At 47.0% G+C, this 17,898-nt stretch overlaps 1 protein-coding gene across 1 annotated transcript in view; it reads left to right on the top strand.

Moving 5' to 3' along the window:
- Pdia5 (protein disulfide isomerase family A member 5) overlaps nt 1-17,898 on the top strand; it is an 89,254-nt gene that overhangs the window by 31,494 nt on the left and 39,862 nt on the right. The window contains exons 4-8 of the mRNA XM_026394566.2: nt 2,741-2,824; nt 3,085-3,130; nt 6,998-7,090; nt 10,931-10,991; nt 15,666-15,733. Of these exons, the coding sequence (XP_026250351.2) occupies nt 2,741-2,824; nt 3,085-3,130; nt 6,998-7,090; nt 10,931-10,991; nt 15,666-15,733 (352 nt within the window). The remainder of the gene's footprint in view (nt 1-2,740; nt 2,825-3,084; nt 3,131-6,997; nt 7,091-10,930; nt 10,992-15,665; nt 15,734-17,898) is intronic.

The following is a 17,898-nucleotide window of genomic DNA, read 5'->3' on the forward strand; positions in this document are numbered from 1 at the left end:
TGCCTTTGTGCTCCCAGCTCCACCAGCCACATGGTTAATTTGGAGCATCGTTCCTAAGCATGTTCTGGCCTGCAGGGGATCTGAGGTTGCAGCAGCAGGACTTTTCCGTGGTATAGGTTCTGGCAGATGGGCAAAGATTGGAGTAGGAATGACCTGAGCCCTGTCATTCCTCCCTCTGCCTTGTGAGAGTCACAGGCCCCTGCTGTGCTCCTGGGCTGGGGCTTGGTTCTTGCCCCAGGTGCTGTCTCTTGTTGCAACTGAATGTATGGTTGGTGGTCACAGAATCATTTGAGCACAGGACAACAAGGCCTGAGAAGGAGGGTGCCAGGCCAGTGGTTATGAGTATCCCAAATAAAGTTAACTCAGGCAGGGGAAGGGCACCAGATTTGCTTTGGGTTGCTCTCAAACAAACCTGCCACTTATCAGCGTAGCTTAACAACAAAGTCTGGAGCTCTGGAGGGACAGACAAACCCAAACCAAAATAGCTCTTGTTGGAAGAGGCATGTGTGGGGTCCTCACAGGGCTTTAAGGTGAGAAAGTATCCAGCGACCTGTTGCTGGGGCCTTCCTTATGCTGTGTACCATCCCCGCCCACCCCACCACTCTCCTCTTCACCTGCAGCTTATCTCTTCTTGCTGGCTCTCACAAGACCTTTGCTACATTAGGGAGGAGCCATTGCAATGTCATTACCCTTTCCTCCCTTCAATGCATTATGCATTTCTTGAGTCCCAACTGTTTGCAAGTCTGCAGCTGGAAGCCATCATAGCTGCAGTGGTGGCTAGACAGCTGGGCTAGTGGGGAGGGAAGCCCGGGCCCTGGGTGGGTAGGGGCACATCTCCCCTGACCCACACGTCCTGTCTATGGAGATACGCTTCTTGACTTGCAAATTACATCTTTACACTTACATTGATGTCCTGCAATTTTGCTTGTCCATCGTTGAGTGTTGCTTTTACAATTGAGCTGAGTGATTTAATGAGTCCATCTGTTCTGAGGCTTCTGCACAGCTGCATGAAGCTGATGGCTATAGAGGGAGGTAAGGTATGTAAACAGGTGAGGAAAGAAGGGACTTCCTGCAGGTGGCTGGGTACTTGGTAGAAGAGAGTGGTCATTGGCATCTAGTAGGTATTAGATAACCTAGATGCTCTCACCATGTCTGTCCAGATCTGGAGAAATGGCCTGACATAGCAAGCAAGTCTCTGCACATGCACCCTGATGGTCTGTCTTTGGCTGGCTGATGGGGAGCTTGGCTGAGTGCAGAGAGGATGGTGAGAGCAGGTATGGCTCTGAGGGGCTGATGTAGGGAGGTGGGGACAAGGAGAAAGAGCCACTGCCAGATAGTAGTCTCACACAGTGGTTCCCAAACTTGAGCATGCATCATAATTGCCTGGAAGGCTTGTTAAAACAGTTGCTCGAATACTCTGAGAGTTTTTGATTCAGTAGGTCTGGGATGGGGCTGAGATTTTGCATTTCTAGTGGGTGATGCTGGTCCAGGGATCATACTTGGAGGTCCATTTGTCTAGCAGAAAGGACCAAGATTAAATGAGGTCATGCCTGAGCACTCTGTAAACCATGAGCAACCACTGATAGACATTTCTGGTTAGAAGAATTGGAAGTATAATGTCTCAGAGGCCAACGGAGGGGCTCCTTTCACCAATGCTCCCCTTCCTCCTCTGGCTTTTGTCAGTATCTGATCAAATTCATCAGTTCTTCAATAAGGTAGGGAATTTTCCTCTTTTATAGGTCAGATAGTCTGTAACAGATGACGCATGTTAGAACTTTGAAAACAAAATCTTGCTTGGGCCTTACCCCCACCAATCCTGAAGTAATGGTATGGGAGGATCAGGAATTAGTATGGTTTAAACTTTCCCAGGTGAATCTTTTTTTTTTTGGTTGTGTGTGTGTGTGTGTGTGTGTGTGTGTGTGTGTGTGTTTAAATTTCTTACATACATCACAATAGAGGAGTGCATTATATTCATAATTTTTAAATATATACCTTTATATCACAATTTATCAAATCTCTGTTTGTATATAGGGTATGTTGACACCAAATTCACATCTTCATACATGAATTTTGTATAACGATGACCATCTCCTGCCACCATCCTAGCTATTCCCATTCTCCCAGGTGAATCTTATGAGGAGCCCGGAATGGGGTTTCCTTTCTGTTTTTCTCCTCTCCTCTTCTCCCTGCTGCTGTTGCTGCTATTGCTGCTGCTGTTCCTCCTCCTCCTCCTCCTCCTCCTACTTTCTTCTCTCTCTCTCTCTCTCTCTCTCTCTCTCTCTCTCTCTCTCTCTCTCCCTCCCTCCCTCCCTCTCTCTCCCTCTCCTTTTCTTGAGGCAGGGTCTTACTATGTTCCCCAGTATGACTTAAGGGATCCTTCTGCCTCAAGTAGCTGGCACTACACGTGCCTGCCACCAGAGCTGGCTTAGGGATGGATTACTTTTCTTACCACAGTGTGCCATCTGCCTGCTCAGCTTCCAGACACTTTCTCTGTCTGGACCCATTCGTGTGGCCACTTAGGAGAAGTGATACTCCTGTCTGTTTGTCCCTGTCTCTCTTGATCAGACTGCATCCTGATGGGTGTTCTTTCCCTAACTCTAAGAACCCACTTTTGACTTCTCATCTACTACTGAGAATTCCAGGTACTAGGCTTATTTCTAAGGCCACCAGCAGATTTTGCTGTCAGCACCTATGTGAGGACTTCAGGTAACAAATGGTTCCCGACATTTGTGTCTTTCAGTGACACAGAGAGCAGAAAATTGTGCAAGAAGATGAAAGTTGACCTCAGCCCGAAGGACAAAAAGGTTGAATTATTCCATTACCAGTAAGTACATGGGAGACAATTCCAATTTCCAAGTAACTGCTGAAAGCTTTCATTGGTATTCACAGAGAACAGCAATTTTTAGTTAGATTAATTTCATTGCAGAATGATTTTTTTCCCTGTGTTTATATTTATTTCTTAAAAGAAAAAAAAAAATCCTGAACTGTGTTCTGTAGCTGAGTCTTATTAAGATGCTTTAGAAAACCAAAGGTATGCATCTTTACAACCATCCTTAAAGTTAACACCTTTTTCTCATTTGACAGGGATGGTGCATTTCATACTGAATATAACCGAGCTGTGACATTTAAGGTAAATTCACTTCCCTCGCTCTCAGCAGGGGTAGGGCCTGAATGGATGCCCAGAGTCTGGCGGTTTCCCTGTGAGAGAAGGGAGGGCAGATTGCACAATGGCTCTTCCGAAAGACCTGAGGATCCTCATCTCTAGATCCTGTGTGAACAGAATTTCTGGAAAAGTTTGTAATTGTTAACACAAGGGGAAAACCCAGCCTCACAGAGAGGTTGACGAACTTATAGGAGTTTTCTGGTGAGGCAGGTGATGTCATGTCTCTCCACTCCTCACTTTGTGACATCAAAGCCATCTCCCCATCTCTGTGGTGGTGCCCATAGTGGATACCTGTTACCAAAGGGGTCGTGTGGTGTGCCCAGGTTAGCATGGATGAGTTGGCATTAGGTAACTTGAGCTGATGGTACCTTTGGGCTGATGTGGCTTGTTCCAGATGAGATGTGGATGTCACTGAAGTGTTCCCTGCTACCAGTCCAATCTAAATGTGGATGGAAAAGCATAGATGAAAACAAATGAGACCCTGTAATGTACAGGTGCCGTTCCTTTATCGCAGAGCAGCTGCCCAGCCCTCAGCCCTTCTCCTTCAGCTCCGGCATCTTCTTCCTCAGTCTCATCTCCTTTCACTTCTGATCCAGATGCTGCTCCTCCACCTTGACTGGGCCTTGCATTTCCTCTGGCACCAGCCTGGGCTAAGCTCAGTTTCTCTAACTCTCCTGAATCTCAGACTGGGTTGGACCCTGTCAGTCTGTCTCCCTTTCTCCATCTGCCTCCTTCCATCCTTTCCTGTCTGTCTGTCTGTGTAGCTGTCCTTCCCTCTCTCCCTCTGCCTCCCACCCCTCACCCTTCAAGTTGCTTCTTGTTTATCTGCTCACAATTTTTCCTTTTGGTTAGGTTACTGTGTGGCTTTCACCCTCTGTGGGGACTGATTGCTATCAGTCCTTGGAGAGAAGTCATGCTCCCCCGGGGTAGGAGGGGGAATTGCTTATGCATTGAAAAGAGAAGCTGGCTTGTTGTTTTGTAATCAGGTGGGCCTCTGAGGAATCTGCCCTTCGATCATAGATCAGGGAGTAGTGGCCATTCAGAACTATATATCATGAATGTAGCAAGAAGCCTGAGGGGTCCCAGTTTGCTACTGAGTGATGGAGGGGACAGAGTCCTGGCCTTTGTTCCATTCCTGTGGGGGGAGCAGCTTTCTCACCCATCCTCTGATTTCTGCATCAATGAGCTGGAACAGTGGGTTGAGCCTTGTACACGGTCAAAGTCTTTGATTTCTGACATAGTGGGCACCCATAGTCCCAGGATCCTAAAGTCTAGGATGGCTGAGAGGGACTGGGACAGAGTCCCTAGAGTTCTCCAGGATGTAGGGACAGTGACTACCTGACCACTTCTGCCTCTTCTGCTTGAGCAGCTGAGATCAAAGCCTGCCTTGGTCACTGATTAGCTTTCCTTTCAGGGTATTCCTGGGACCCTGATCTAGAAAGATGGAGGACGTCTGGCGAGGGTGGCACACAGCCTGCAGGCTTATGCTCTGGCTGTTATTGTTGTCATCCTGCATGGTTGGGCCAGGGCCTGTCACAGGAACTGTGCTGTGACCCCTAAGGAAGTCAGAGACCATATAAATTACATCTCCCCACTTGCAAATAGCAGGAAACTCAAAAAAGGAACTTCTGCTTGTCAGCCTGTGTCGACCGAAGCCCTTATTATGTAAGTGGTAAGGACCTGAAATGCCTGGGAGCCTAGATTCAGATGACCCTCTGATGACCTTCTCCAAAGGTGTTATAGTTCTGAACTATGCCCACAGCCATGAGTATGTCCTGAAGGCCAAGTGCAGCTTTTGGACAATTTCCCAGAGATTCTGAGCACCGCGGGTGGACTCCCTGGTGCTGCTCCTTGCAGACCTTTCCACCCAGGATCTCATTTAGTTAAACCCGTGGGAGAGAACCTGTGGATGGGATTGTTGAGCTTCTGTTAAATGAGAATAATCTCCCCTGAAAACCAGAAGGTCGCAAATGTGACTATTGCAGTTGTTATATTAAAAGAGGCCATTTCTTTTTCCACTGACATTGTTTGTTTCTTGATAAGGAAGGAGGGGTGAGGAGGTTGTGCTATCCCTGAAGCTTAGCTCATGCAGGGTGTGGGGACAGGAGTCCCCCAGAGCAGCTCTCAGCCCATTATGGGTTCCTGATCCCACTGACAATCGTTGAATTGGAATCATCTTCCCAGAAACTCTGTGTATATAGTGCAGTAGCTGTGCCTGGTGGGCCTGGGGTTTTCCACACTCCTGAAGTCCATAGTGCATCCTAGATTGAAGACCCCTACACCAGATATTTCTGGAACAGCAGGCTGGTGGGCACCCACTAGCATCTTCCTCACATGCCACTTGGGCAGTCATCTACGAAGCTGTGGGTGAGTGTGGGCTTTGGGAAGGTGCTGCCAGTTCCACTTTGGCTCATTTTGTCACAGTGAAGCATTGACAAGGGACTGTGAAAGGACGGATCTGCCTTTTACTGTGGCAGAAATGGCTGTTCTTCCCTTGCCAGGAAGTACTTCACAGTTTCATTTGAACAGCACTTCATTCAGAAGTGCTACCTGAATGAGACCCTACAAAGGCTTGGCAGTCTCCCATTCTCCCCTAGTAGTTCTTTCCGCATCGGAGGTTGCAGAAATGGTAAGCCTTGCCCAGGTCCTCCTTATGTGTGACCAGCAGATGGGCTGAATGCATCTCATTAAAGGGGTGTTTTCTCACCTCAGACTCCTCCCTCCCAAAACACATGTGCATGTGCACACAGACCCCAGCACCCCACCCCCTCCACACACACACCCTAGTTTAACATCTGCTCATTGGAGCTTGTTCAAAGTTGACTGAAGTAACAGGATTTCCCTTTATCAAACTGTGGACTTGGAGAGCCTTGTGTGTTGACACAAGCCAGCAACTCCCTCCAGGGTGGGAGGGGTGGAGGTGTGACTGGTCTCTGGCAAACCTTTCCTGGTTCTCACAGACTGAGAGTCATTTCCCAGAGTGACCGTCTGAAGGGAAAGAGAATGCTACATCTGTCCACACCAGCAAAGCGCTGCAGGTGGGGCGGGGAGGGCAGCAGGGGGACAGTGCTCCTCTTCTCTGCCCCTCTGATACCTTCCCCAGAAGGAGTGGAGATCTGGGTCAGTGGTCCACATGTCAAAGGCCAGCTAAGCTATTTAGCCTTATTCCCGTTGGTCTAGAAGGAGGGCCTGCAGGGAGACAAATATAGCAGGGCTCCTGGCCATATTGATGAGCACCCTGCCCTGAGGGCTTCCCAGGCTGGGACCACTGATCGACTCAGCCAAGGATAGTCAGGATCCAACCTATTCCACAACCAGTTTAGAAATGGCAAGCAGGTAATAAGTAAGTGTGTTTATTTGCTTATGGGGTTGACGGTTTAAGTGACTGCAGAAATGCAGAAGTGTCTACTTGGGACAAGGCTAGAGACCTTTATTCAGTTAATTGGAAAGGCTTCTTGAAGGAGGTCAGATTTAGTAGAAGCACTAGTGTGTCTCTGGTTTGAATAAGTCAGTTCATTGTCTGAAATTTCTATTTTTTTTTCCATGAAAATGCATAATTAAGTATGGATCAGCTGAACAGGAAGGTGTCATGTGCTTGACACAGCCTGGTGGGAGTGATGGAGGTGCTTAGGGGCACTTAGCATTTGGGGGTACTTAGCAATGATGTTAGCAGGCAAAGGAAATAGCTCACCCTTCAAGCATATGCCACATATAGTCCCAAGCTCTGCACTGCATGTACCTGGGACTCCAGGCAGGGAAACAGGGCAGTTCCCTATTTCCCCACCTCCCTCTTTTCCTGGCTAAAACACATTTTTTTCTCTTTCTTCTCCTCAGTCCATAGTGGCCTTTCTGAAGGATCCAAAAGGGCCTCCATTGTGGGAGGAAGATCCTGGAGCCAAAGATGTTGTTCACATTGACAGTGAAAAGGTAATCTATTCTGCTTCAGTTCTGATTTGGTGCAGCTTCCCCGGTACCGGGCCTCCAGAGGAGCTAAGCCGAGGAGCTGAGAAAGGGGAACTGGACCAGGACCCTAATGTTTGATTCCCCTTCTCAGCTTTGTGATATAATCAATAAGTTACAGGTTGACTGCCTGAGGACTTTCTCCATCCTTCGACACCTTATTTAATTTATTTTAACATGTTTTTATTTTCTTTTCAAGAATATTATTTCAAATATCCTCCTAATGGGTGTGTAGCTGAGTGATAGAGTGCTTGCCTAGCCTGGGAGGCTCAGGGTCTGATTGTTAGCAGCTCAAAAAATAATTAAATGAATGAATACATATCCTCTTTTTATATCATCTAGGTGTTGCTGGGCTTGGTTTTGCATTTTTTGACTTTTTTTAAAAGTGGATTTTTTTTCTCTTTTAACGAATAATATGAGAATAAATAATCTGATTTAGGTTGAATTACCAAAGACCTGGGTCAGGTCTCTACGATTCTGAGTCATCATGTAATTTTGAACACGTTACTTATCTTTTTAAACTTCAGTTGCCAGAACTGACTCATGGAGGGCTGGAAGGGCAGGCCTAGCTTACCGTCTGCCTCCCTTTCCTAGCTGAGGTCCAGCTGCCCTAGCTCCAGGCTGCCCCTCCCCTGGCCTGAGTGTGCATCCTATCCACACTCACCTGTTTGTACCAGTGCCCTGTTGGCTTAGCTGTGCCTTCCCATGGGGCTGGGCAAGGACCTCTCTGTTAAGTTTCTCGTGGTCTGTGTGGCATCATGTAGATGGAGAGAGAATGCTTGTTCTTATTGTGGTAAAATAAAACATAACTTATTCTGCCTCATCTCCCTTTTCACTTAAAATTATTGAGTTGTTTTTTTTTTTTTTTAAGAAGGAAATATTTATTTTGGCCCACAGTTTGGGAGGTGAATTATACCAACTATCGAATGTCATATAACATGGAGACTTAGAACCCAGTCTTTATTTATTTATTTTTTGAGAACAGGGTCTTGCTGTGCTGCTCAAACTTGTGGGCTCCAGCGATCCTTCTGCCTCAGCCTCCTGAGTAGCTGGGAGTAAGGTCCACTCTACTCTCTCTCTTTTTTTTTTTTTTTTAATATCTATTTTTTAGAAGTAGTTGGATACAATACCTTCATTTTATTTATTTATTTTTATGTAGTGTTGAGAATTGAACCCAAAGCCTCACACATGCTAGACAAGCGCTCTACCGCTGAGCCACAACCCTGACTCTGCTCTTAACACTCCCTACCACAAAAGGAAATGGTACCTTACTTTCCAGAGGAGGGGTCACATGTGGTCTTGTGGGCAACCCAAAGAGGTCAGTTTGTGGTGATTTGGTTTAAGGGGCTGGGCATCAACATTCCCTGGGATAGAAATGCCAGTATAGGCCAGTTAGAAAGTGATCTTTTTAAGACATGGCATGTGTGAGAGGGGAGTTGGGCAAGTGTCAGAAGAGGGTGGCATGGTACCCAGAATACGAAAAAACAAAGTGCCCAAACTGATTGTTGCTCCTGAGATGATAAATATTTTTAGCTTCTCTGGAAAGCAATTGCTTGGCACCTTCCTATCACAAATGTCATGTCCTGAACTTCCTAAGATTGTTCTTCCATAGCTGCAGGAATATTAAGCAGAAGTATTTTCTTCACCCCTGTCAGTAATCTTGTTGATATTCTTTGTGCTCTTTTCTCTCATGCAGAAATGCAAGGTGTAGCTGTTTTTCTGCTTCTAGAATCCCCACATAAAATAACTATAAGTTCAATTTCAGGTTTGAATTACTGATTGAATTTGTAGGCTTAGAATTCTATACTTGGTGAAAGCAATTAAGCATCTTTTGCATGTAATATTTATTACTACTCAATATATGAAACCAAATTGCTGCAGGCTCAATAAAACCTTTTCTTCTCACATCTTTTACCGGGTTTTCTCTCCAGAGATCCCAGAGGTAATTTTTAAAGTGTTTGTATCTGTCATCCCTAGTTAGGGTCAAATATATCGTGTGAAAGTTGTCAGAATCAAAATGGAGTCATACATGTGAAGCCCTAACAACAACAAAATAATAATAAAATAAATAAAGCTGTGAAGTTAGGAAGGAGTGGTTCTTATGTGCATTTATGCCTGACAACAGGAACTGGTGCAAAAGATTCCATCAGAACCACATCCTTGCACAAAGGTACTGCAGCTTTATACCTGTAATACTTCTGCATAGACATCTACCCAATGACTGGTCAACCCTTGGACTGATGGCACCCTTGTTATTGATCTTTGTGGCCAAGGATATTATTTCAAAATAACTTATGTCATCCTCTTCATTTTGCACTTAAAAATTCCCCTGTACCCCATCCTCTTTGCACTTGCCCCTGGCCACCATGCTGGCCTGTTCAATCTCCCAGTGCTCCCTGTATACTCCCAAATAAACAGCATGATCATTTAGAGACCCTTTCTGGTTGTTTTGGTAATCACTTGGTCACTAATCCTGCTTGAGAACCAGTCTAAATCCTCTAGTTATGTAAATAAGAATAAGCTTTTTCAGGATTTATTGAGAACCTCACCAAAAAATTGCAATCTTTTTTTTTTTTAATCTATCAGCAAATTTTTAAGTAACACACATTTGTTGTTGAAAATAGAGAAATATAACGTAAGCCTTAAAAACCCACAAATCATCCTATACCTTTTCATTGAGAGATTTCCACTGCTGATATGTTTTGTAAGCCTTCCAGGCTTTTAATGTAATGCATACATAAATATTTTTACTCACAAAAGTGTCGGTACATTTTAGTGCCGTTTTGTAACTGGCTCCCCCTCCCTGCTTAATGTAACATGCACATCTTATCATGGCTTTAAGTGTTTCTCATCGCCCTTCGTAATGCTGTGGTGGTGTTCCATTGTGTGGAGTGTGCCATCATTTATTTCCCTAATGCCTTGTTGCTGCCAGAAGCTGCATTTTGAGTTTTTCTCTTATTTTTCTTCTTATTCAGAAGAAGAAAACCTCTAATTTTCTTTAGTGAAAACTGGTTAGAGGAGCTCATTTTCATCAAAATAATGCCATGTCTCCTTGCTTCTTCGCCCTTGATGGACCCGCTTTTTCTCATCCATCTTTGGCTCTTGTTGGAAGAACAGCCTCTATCCTGCTGACACTTACGTCTTACCATTAGCATTGTTGTAACCATTTGTCCTTTTTACATTTATTGTGTTTATTTAACAAATCATTATATATTGCTTAATAATGTGCCAAACTCTGATCTAAGGATGTTGCAAATAAGAATGAAGCCTTTAGGCTGTAACCTCCTGGAGGGCGGGGCAGGCCTCATCTTTATGCCCCCCCCCCCCCACCGTGAGTACAGTAGACACGGACGGAGCTGGGGAAGAGATGAGTGGACGTGGGTTGACCCCGTGACCACAGCCAGCAGATCCTCATCTGGCCGAGTGGGACAAACAAGAAAACAGCTACCTTCACTACCACAAAAACCACTCCCAAAGTCACATGAAGGGGCCATCTTTTCAACAGATTTGGGACAAAAATAGCTCCTTGACATCTTTTATTGTTCAGATGGAGCCAAAAGTAAAGCCAGTAGCCTGCTTCTGCACCAGCGGCCCTCGAGTCTCCTTAGGGACTCAGTTTCCCCCTCTATAATATGTAAGGGTGGTCTAGAATAGATCCACTCTGAGATTCTTCCAGCTCCTATGTGCTAAGGCTGTGTCAGTGTGACTTCTGATGTGTTGACCTCCTGCTGGGCAGGGGCAGGGGGAGGTGGCATCCTGTTGGGCATTGCATGTGACCTGCCAGTGTTGTCTCTCTTTGTGCCTCAGGACTTCAGACGACTCCTGAAGAAGGAAGAGAAGCCTCTGCTCATGATGTTTTATGCCCCCTGTGAGTGAACTGTTCTTTGGGCCAGAGTCTGTCTCTCAGTCTCTGAATGTGGCCGGTGGCTGGGGTTCCTGGGGGCAACTGGGAGCCAGCCCTGATCTCTCTGTCTGTTGGTCCACCTGCACCCCTGCCTTTCTCTTGGCCTTTCACTGGCTCTTTCTCATGCTGTCCACGTTGGTGCTGTCTGCACTAGAATTGGCAGCCTTCTGTCCTCTTCACCTAGAGCTCCGCCCGGCACAACAGGGGAGTTGGCTTCACCTTCCTGCGCTCCTCTGTCCCCCACAGACCCACAATGTGCCCTCAGTCTCCCTCTCGGTGATGCTGCTGTCCCTCAGGGACACTGCTTCTTACCATCTGGAGCCTGGCCTGTCTCTGAGGCTGTAACTCCTTCAGCTCTGCCTCCTGCATCCTTCTGGGAGAGGTGGGGGAACCAAAAGCAGAGAGAAAGTTGGCCCCAGAATTGGGCTTCATCTTTATATGAGCCCATAAGCCGTGTGGAATGGCAGAAGGTTCATTGGAATGACAACCAGAAGACCCAAGATCTAATTCCAGCTATGCTAACAGCCAGATGGATGAGCTTGGCCAAGTTCTTCATCTCTCTGGGTCTCAGTTTCCACATCTGTAAGAGAAGGGGTTGAGTTAGAGCAGTGTCTTTCAAACTTTTTCACTGCATTTCACAGAATTAAAACTATTTTATATTGCAGCCCAGTTCTGTTAAGTATAATGTTGTATGTAAATAAGTTTCACCAAACCATTAGGATTACTACCTGTACTACCACTCACTTGCCGGCTGCTCTACCAGATGTAGGGTACACTCTTTTCTGTTTTATTACAAAATTATTGACTATACCTACTGCATCATGAGTCTGTAATAAAGGATCAGCAAATTGTGGCCGATGGCTGGCCACTATGTTTGTAAGTAAGTTTTATTGAACACAGCCCTTCCTATACATTGTCACTTTTTTTTTTTTTTTTTTTTTTTTTTTTTTTTTTTGTGGCTGCTTTTGAGCAATAATAGCAGATTGAGTGGTTGTGACAGACACTCTCAACTGCAGGGCCATCCCTGCAGTCCCAGGGGTCCCAACCCAGAGTGAGATCTGAATAAAAGCCTGGTAAGGCCTTTTGGACTTAGACTCTGGGGACTGCACATGCCCTTCAGGAAGCCAGAGGAGTCACTGTCTGCCTGAAGGCTGGAGAGAGGAGGGTGTCTGGTGGAGGGAGGTGGGTATACCTGCGTGTGTATGGCACAGGCTATGGTACCAGGCTTCTGTTTACCACCACCACTCCCTTTTTAATTTAATTTTATTTTTTCATTTTCTGTCTTTTTTTGTGATGCTACAGCTCAGATCCATCCATACATACAAGCCTCACATACAAACACCCTGTCACTGAGATACATCCCCAGCCCTTCAGTTGACTCTCAGAAGCTCATCTCGATTCCTCCTGCCTGAGTTCTTCCCTGAGTTTTCCCCTCTGTGCCAGTGATGGTGGTGAGATCCCTGTCCAGATGCTCCACTATGGGGTTTACAGTGACACTGCCTGGCTTGTCGTGACAACAGCATCTCCCCAGCCCAGACCTCCTCTCCAGACTTTCCCGGGCCTAAGGGGGTTCCTGCCCGTGAGATGGGGCCTTGGCATTTACCTGCAGACCCTGTTCTGCCCAGAAAGCCTTTAATCTTGGTTCATTCTCCTTATTAATGTTCACTAGTTGGTTTTACCCTGTTTTCTCCTCAGAGGGATTTTTTTTTTTTTTTTTTTGGTACCAGGGATTGAACCCCAGGGGTGCTTAACCACCAGGCCATATCCTTCATCCCCTTTTTATATTTTATTAGAGACAGGGTCTCACTGAGTTGCTCAGGGCCTCACTAAGTTGCTGAGGCTGGATTTGAATTCGTAATCCTCCTGCCTCAGCCACCCAAGTTGCTTGGATTACAGGCATGCACCACCATGCCCGGCTTGGAGAGATCTTAACTGCCCAGCTGTGAATCACTTCAGGGGTCACCCTGCTTCCACAGACCCTGGAGGGATGGGGCCTCCTTTGGTTTACCTTAGAACCCTTCAGGACTCAACATGTTGGTGAAATGAATCAGGGTGTGTGTCCATAGGCAGTGGATGTCACAAGGCAGGATTATGGCACAACCAGGCAGGTTTTTGTGGAGTGACATTAATCATTTTGAAATAACGGTTCACTAGCAGCTTGCATCTGATGCTTGTCTGGCCCCACCCACCCTCCAGGCTGCCTTGCAGTGTGCCTCTCCTATTCATCATGGCAGAGATGTGAGCACAGTGATTATCTTTATATAATAGAAAGTTGGAGCGGGGGAAGTTAGGAACTTCTAAGTGTCACAGAGCATATTAGTGGTGGGGGAGGGAGAGAAAACCGAGTCGCTAAGTTAACTTTTGGTGGAGGATCAGATTGCATGGCCTCCAAGGTCCCAGGGATCCTGGGACTTCTTTTGTTATATGTGTTTTTAATGAAATAAACTTGTGCTTTTATTACACTAGTCCAATCCAGCCTTCACAGCCTAGCCTCATAATTTAGCTTACTCCTGGATACAAAGCAATTCCCAGCCTGGGATGTCTGTTAGGACTCGGAGCCTCTGATCGCACGTGGAGTGAATGAACCCAGAGGCAGCAGGAGTCTTTCATGGTGACAAGGAATCTGGGTCCCCAGGACCTGCTTATTCAGTAAATGTTTGTTCACTGAATTAATGAGAAAATAAAAGGGCTGTCTGCTCTGACTTTTGGGCTTTGGGAATGATAATTAGTCTTACCTTTTCCCCTGTCTCCCAGTTGAATCCACTGAAAGATAAACTCAGATAGGAATCATACTACCAGCTCTATTTTTGGTAAAGTTAAATTGGAAACTGGCTTGGCCTGCAGCTTCCTATATTATTCCTTCCTCTCCTCTTCCTTTCAATAACTTCACCCAGAATTGCTGGCCTCTGCCCTTGGGGACAGCTGGCTGGCATATCACCTGTTTGGGGAACAGGAAAGGTAATGTTGCTATAGGCTGCAGCTGGATAGAGCTGGAAGAGAGACCACAGCGTGGAGACAGGTGAGCAGTTAACTCCTGATGGATGATTGGCCCAGCGGGTGTCACACTCAAGTCACTGAGCACAGAGGCCGAGAATGAGAGGAAGGCAGCTTGTGCACCCTTTGTTTCCCTCCTGGGAGTGGAGTGGCATCCTTTTTCTCCTATTGAAGGGTTTTTCCACCATGAAGTAGGAAGCCGACGTGTCTCCTCTCAGGGGCCTCAGTGACTCATGCCAAGGGCCAGGCTCTAGCCGCTTCCTGTGTGCGTGGGGTGGGTGTGTGTGTGTGTGTGTGTGTGTGCCTATGAACCTGTCAGGCAGGAACGCGAGGGAGGGGCCGTGAGGCATTTTGATGTTTCGTGTCAGAATCTCCTGTACCTGCATCTTGCCCAGGAGACTTGGTGCCGGGAAAGTTCAGGTGGTACCGGAGGAACTGCACCTCCTCCGGGTTCTCTAGAGTCTGTGCCTGGCCCCGAGGGCAGGAGACCCCTCTGATCTGGATTACTGTGTTCTCGGCCTGCCAGGGTGCTAGCTGGACATAGATTAGAGTTTTTCAGGCTGCTGCCACGTGGGCCCTGGTCCAGCCCTGCCAAGTGGAAATGAGAACTAGCCTGATGGGTGGTCCCAGGCAGCTTTGGTTTCTGTGGCCTACAGATGTGTCTCAAAGCCTGTTTTGCAGCACAGCAGCTGTCAGAAAGGATGACAGCCTGGCATGTCAGAATTCCTGGTGGCTGAGGAAACTGCTTTTCATGTCCATTGCGGTCAGTGCAGAAACGTAGCGTCCCGTGTTTGGGCTTAAATCAAGATCTTTCTGAGGTCGTAGCAGATCTTGGGGATCTGACCAGTCTGACCTGGAGTCCCCCAAGACTGGGGACATTACCACCTCAGGAGAGGAAGGTATCCATGTGGACCACAGAAACCCCAGAGAGGGTTCAGCCGAAGTGTCACATGATCCTCTGGTGTCAGAACTGGGAGGGGCTTGAGGTCATCTGGCCTAATATCTTTTGCCATAAGAAGAAACAGCCCAGAGAGAGGAGATGACTTGGTTATGGCTTTAGCAAGTCGAGGGAAGATTAGCGTCATGTCCCGAGTCAGCCTGGAGCTCTTCCTGCAGGCCAGAGCCAGTGCCGTTCACGCTTGGCCTGCCCTGGTCATTGCTTAATTATCCCTGTTAATGGAAGGGAAAAGAGCCATGAAAATCCCAAAAGTCATTTTATGGTCACAGTTTTTTCCTTCTTAGTGGTTTCTGCCTCCAGTATGTTTATAGTCCCTTGCTGGTGAGGGGCTGCTTTTCACTGTGCAGGAGGAGACTGCTCCTCATGCACAGTGTCCTGGTCCCCTGAATTCCTCTTGTGCTCACCAGCCACGAGGAGCTGTGCTGCCGGCTATGCTCCCCTCCGCTCATGGCAGATTTGCTTATTCAGTCTGACATCATGGAGGGCGTTCTGGGCCCTGCCTGTTTTGTGCCACTGAGACTGTAAGCTCTCTGAGGGCCTGAGACCTCTGTCCCCTATTCCTTTTGCGTTCCCAGGGCCTAGGACAGCGCTGTGCTTCATGGGGTAGAGGACAGCCTGAGGGGTGGAGGGCAGAGTTCAGATTCCCCACAATAACCAGGGTTGCTTTTTCTCCCATCTGTGACCAGGGTGCAGCATGTGCAAGAGGATAATGCCGCATTTCCAGAAGGCTGCGACCCAGCTGCGAGGCCACTTCGTAAGTGAGGCGCCATGGGTCAGCAGAGCTGGGTGGCCCTCAGGCTTCACAGGGGCAGGGTGCGAAGGGAGGGCAGGTGTTGAAATGATGAGGGGGTACTGACCCTGCCACCCAGGTGGCTTCTAAAACAAAGCTTTGCATGTGTCTCAGAGGTCTGTTCTCTGTGAAGGTTGAGAAATAGGTCAACAGAATTGCTGGGACCTGGAGTTTGGCACCCGTCAAAGGCGGGTGATGAAATAGTAAAGAAACCAGCAAGCCACACCTGTGATAATGCCGAGAGGCCAAATGTCCAGGGCGGAACAGCAGGGGACCAGAATTGTTGGGGTGGGCTCTAAAGAGGTCTCAGGAACCCAGTGGCCAAGAAGGAGGTTGGGGACATGTGGGGTGGAATAGAAGCACAGAGCAGGCTTAGAGTGGCCGTGCCTTGTCCAGCTCCCCTCCACCATCCCTGCCTGGCTTTGTGTTCCAGTTTGATGAAAAGAACCACAGAAAGCAGAAAAGAAAGAGGCAAACCCGGAAGGGGAGCTAGGAACCCAGCACGCAGGCGATTCCTGAAGGAGGGAGGGCGGGAAGTGGTTGAAGATAGGTGTGCACTGGAGATGCCCATCTTTAGGGGACAGGGAGAGGAGCCATTGAGGCCATCAGAGAAGTCAGAGCAACCAGGATGGTACAGAGAAGGCCAGGTATTCATGAGACAGAAGGAAGTTTAGGCCTCACCCAGGAGGGCTGAGGATCAATCACTGGGTGCTCTCTGCTGTCCTGTCTCTGCCAGGTTTTTTCTTCTGTGCTATGTGCCCAATTATTTATTTATTTTACTGTGACGAGCACTATTTCACTGACAACGTAGCTATTTTTAAGTATACAGTTCAGTGATGTTAAGTATACTTACATCATTGTGAAGCAGACATCCAGAAGTTTTTCATCTTGCAAAACTGAATTCTCTATCCATGGATCATGAATTCCCCTTCCCTCCCTACCTCCAGCCTTATAAAAACCTTTCTACTTTTTTTTTTTTCAAGGACTTTGACTATTTTAGATCCCTCATATGAATGGTCATAAAATATTTATCCTTTTGTGACTAGCTTATTTTGCTTAGCATACTATCACCAAGGTTCATCCAGGTTGTAGCAGGTGACGGGATTTCCTTTTTTAAGGCTAAAGAATATTCCACTGTTTATCTGTGCCACACTTTCTGGATTCATTCGTCTTTATCCATTCACGTGAATGGACATTTGGGTTGCTTCCAGCTCTGGGCTGTTGTGAATAATGATTGCACTGGAACTTGGATATGCAAATATCTCTTTGAAATCTTGCCTCCAATTATTTTTGATAGATGTCTATTTATTTTTATACTTACCCTGAGTGGCATGCTTTCTTTTGGTGGCAACAGAATGGCTCCTCTTGGAGCATGAAAAGATCCATACACCTTTCGTGGAAGGGTGTCAGAGGCCATCTCAGTGGGGCTGGCCCAAGTCCCATTTAAAGAGATCTGAGGTCTTGAAATTGCATCATGATCCTTAGGGATCAAATGAAGTGGTGATTAACTCCAAGGGAACTTGTGAAATCTAAGTGACAGCATCTGGATGTGGGGATGGCCACTAGCCAACTGAAAAACTGGCTTGCAGAGAACCGGTGCTTTCTCTTTTGACCTCATTTTGGGGCAACACCAGGGTCCTGCTTGCTTCTCACTAATGAATTTTTAGAAGTTTGCCTGGAGATGTTTGGCCTTGGGGCAGGCGTATCACTCTGGGGAAATTCCACTGCACATTTTTGGTGCCTCAATAGATACCATATTTTAAGATTATTTAGCCTGGAGAAAAGACTTAATTACCCACTGTGTTCTCCCTGCCTGTGCAGAAAACTGCTCGGCTTGAGTTCCAAACTCTGTGGGGCTGTTGGATAAATAGCTCCAGCCCCAAATCAGATCGTGAATTATCCCAGCCAGCCCCATCAAAGCAGAAGAGGACTTGATGCCAATCACATGCCACTTATGGACCATCCTTAGCCGGTGCTGCATCTGCTGCCAAACTCAGTCTTCTTCTGGGCGCCCTCCCCTGCTGCCACAGAGCTTGTCTAATGTGCTCGGCCAGGTGCATCCGTCCTAGCTTTTGTTCCATATCACACTCTTCATTGTGGGATACTAATTATGACATGTGACCTTCCTG

The sequence above is a fragment of the Urocitellus parryii genome, chromosome 2 (genome assembly GCF_045843805.1).
Source record: "Urocitellus parryii isolate mUroPar1 chromosome 2, mUroPar1.hap1, whole genome shotgun sequence".
Classification (NCBI taxonomy): domain Eukaryota; kingdom Metazoa; phylum Chordata; class Mammalia; order Rodentia; family Sciuridae; genus Urocitellus; species Urocitellus parryii.